This window comes from Arachis stenosperma, chromosome 4 (assembly GCF_014773155.1).
Source record: "Arachis stenosperma cultivar V10309 chromosome 4, arast.V10309.gnm1.PFL2, whole genome shotgun sequence".
Taxonomy (NCBI): Eukaryota; Viridiplantae; Streptophyta; class Magnoliopsida; order Fabales; family Fabaceae; genus Arachis; species Arachis stenosperma.
Window position 1 is genome coordinate 146,529,537 of NC_080380.1, and position 2,546 is coordinate 146,532,082.

At 32.8% G+C, this 2,546-nt stretch overlaps 1 protein-coding gene across 1 annotated transcript; it reads right to left on the bottom strand.

Annotated features, from left to right (window-relative positions):
• Window positions 1-400: 400 nt before the first annotated feature.
• LOC130973483 (coumaroyl-CoA:anthocyanidin 3-O-glucoside-6''-O-coumaroyltransferase 1-like) lies at window positions 401-2,059 on the bottom strand. The gene has a single exon (XM_057898036.1). The coding sequence runs from the start codon at window positions 1,968-1,970 to the stop codon at window positions 549-551; it is 1,422 nt and encodes a 473-aa protein (XP_057754019.1). The 5' UTR covers window positions 1,971-2,059; the 3' UTR covers window positions 401-548.
• Window positions 2,060-2,546: the final 487 nt, after the last annotated feature.

Genomic DNA, 2,546 nt, shown 5'->3' on the forward strand with positions numbered 1-2,546 from the left:
ATATATTTTATCCTATTTTTTATTATTTTTTTAAACAAAATTTTGGGGGGCCTCCCCTGCATCATACCAAGCTTCGCCCCGGGGATATAATAATAGTGTAATTACAGATTGTATAAAATTATAGGTGTTAAATTAATTTTTTTTGAAATTATATATATTTGAAGAGAACCGTAAAGATCAAAATACAATAAAAAATTATATAAAAAATATTTAATTACTCTTTTAATCTTTATAATTGTCACAATAAAAAATTAATTATAAAATCTGATAGTATAGAGACTCTATCTAAAAGATAGATATAAAAATTTAATTAAAAATTCAGTAAAATTATAGAAATTAATATAATAATTAATCCTATAAAAAAGAGAGAAAAGAATGCTTATATTTAACAATAAAAATATAAGACCAAATGACCAATTATTCTCTGAACATAATCTTCCACTTACTAAAATAAATAACCATGACCACAAAAAGAGATTAAAATATGTAGTAGCTACTGGAGATATATATGAGCCAAAGCTCATAATTATTATTTTTGAGGAAATTAATTATTCACCCTTGATTGCAATATCAGCAAGGAGGTGTTCCAAAATAGAGTTGAATTTATGCATTTGAGTCCTCCCAAGAGCTACTCCAACTTGAATTCCACCTTCTTTTTCTCTACAATCAGAAAGGGAGAACAATCTTGAATCTGCTTGAAGCACCTCACTTAACATAGGTTTTCCCCACCCAAAATCAGTTTCATATGCATCAAACTTTGGTGAACCTGCAATAGCCACAGCATGCTGCTCCATTGATCCAAATTTACTAAAACATGACATCAATGTGTCAACATTCTTATAAGGTTCAGATTGCAATTCTCTAATCTTGTTTCCAATGGCAACCGCTGCTTCAAAAATACCATTTTGTCCCACTAGCTTGTTCCTCTTTATAGCTGTGTTTGCATTAATCAAACAATTTCCAAAATATGTCAAAGGAATTTTCAGTTTAGCAAGGTAGCGGCAATCAACCCAAAAATAAAAGTATAAATCTTCATCATCATTTGGAAGAGTATTCATCACTTCTGATTTTACCTTACAAACCCAAATCAAAGAACATGTCACAACAAATGTTGACACATGTAATGTCCCCACCAAACCATGGCTTTGGCAATTAGCAGACACTAACTTCTTTAAATTCTCAACATGATCATTCCTTAGAACAAAGGAGTGGCGCACCATGTCACTAGGAACATCACGGACAATAGTCAAGGTGCTTTTTCTCGGAGAATTCCATAATGTTTCTAAGAAAATAGACTTAAGCCCTTTCGGGTCTTGAATAATCATGTCTCTGTCATGCAGTGGCAGAGCAATAGGGTTCTCTCTAGACCCACAAATTGAAGCCCAAAACTTGATGAAGTTATGAAAGGATCTACCATCTGCAATCACGTGATAGAAGTTGATGCATATGGTGAAGCCATAGTTGGGAAAGATTGTTACTTGAATGGCCATAGGAGAAATCAACAAGGTGCCATCTTCTAAGGCATGTGGTGAGGGCAAAATGGGAACAAAAGGGTGCAGGCACGTGACATCTCTTGGTGTGTCAGATACGAGGTTGTTTAGATTTGTTGTTGTGGATTCAGCAACTATGAAAGGAAGAGTGTCACCTTCTGAGTAGAGAATATGAGGGGTATGTGGCTTTGGAGGGAAAACTATTTTGGAAGAGAAAGGAAAAAAGTGTTGGAGAGTGAGAGAGAGAGAGTGTTTGAGATTTGGAAGCACTTTCTGAAAGAAGTGTGTTGTGGGGTGTGGGAATTCATAGAAGAAAATTCGTTTAGTTGTGACAGAATAGAATAACCATGGAAGATCAAAGAAAGAAAAGGGAATAGAGATTGAAATAGGAACAGAACCTGGTGGAGGACCAACTTGGAACTGCTCTATCACCTTCACTTTGTGATCATGATCATCATGATTATTCATCTTGTTAGCCATGGTATTATGGAAACTTTGGGTACAGAATTATCGTGGTGGTTGATTTGAGGAACAATTCAAGAAATGGCCATATAATAATAGAAGGTAGTGTCTCTACTCTATTACAGAGAATGAGAGAAGTTTTATGCATTCATAGCTCTTGGTCAAAGTCAAAGCATGACAAAATATATATATATATATATATATATAGAAGAGGAGTGCTAAGGCCGACAGGCCAGCAGATTTTGTGAGTTGTAACCATCAATTAATCATTAATAATGTATTTAATGATATGAGATTTCATCTAATGACAGAGAATCACTTATTTTTATTTTGCTGGCTAAGTGCTGGCCATATTTTAACAATTCTGCTGACTTCTTAGACTTTTCCTATATATAATTAAACATCAGAGATAAGGAGAGAGAATAAAAAATAACTAATAGACTTTTATATATTAAAAATTGATGTTGAAAAGTCTAAAGTATTTGCTTGACAATAAATTTATACGTACCGATATAATAAAAATATGAACAAATTAAAATACAACATGTAGATTATATTTTTCACGTCAATAATTATTTTTTTTTAAATACATAT

Bases quoted from the DNA above. Each gene is read 5' to 3' on its own strand.
- LOC130973483 (XM_057898036.1), bottom strand. From the start codon at position 1,970: ATGGCTAACAAGATGAATAATCATGATGATCATGATCACAAAGTGAAG.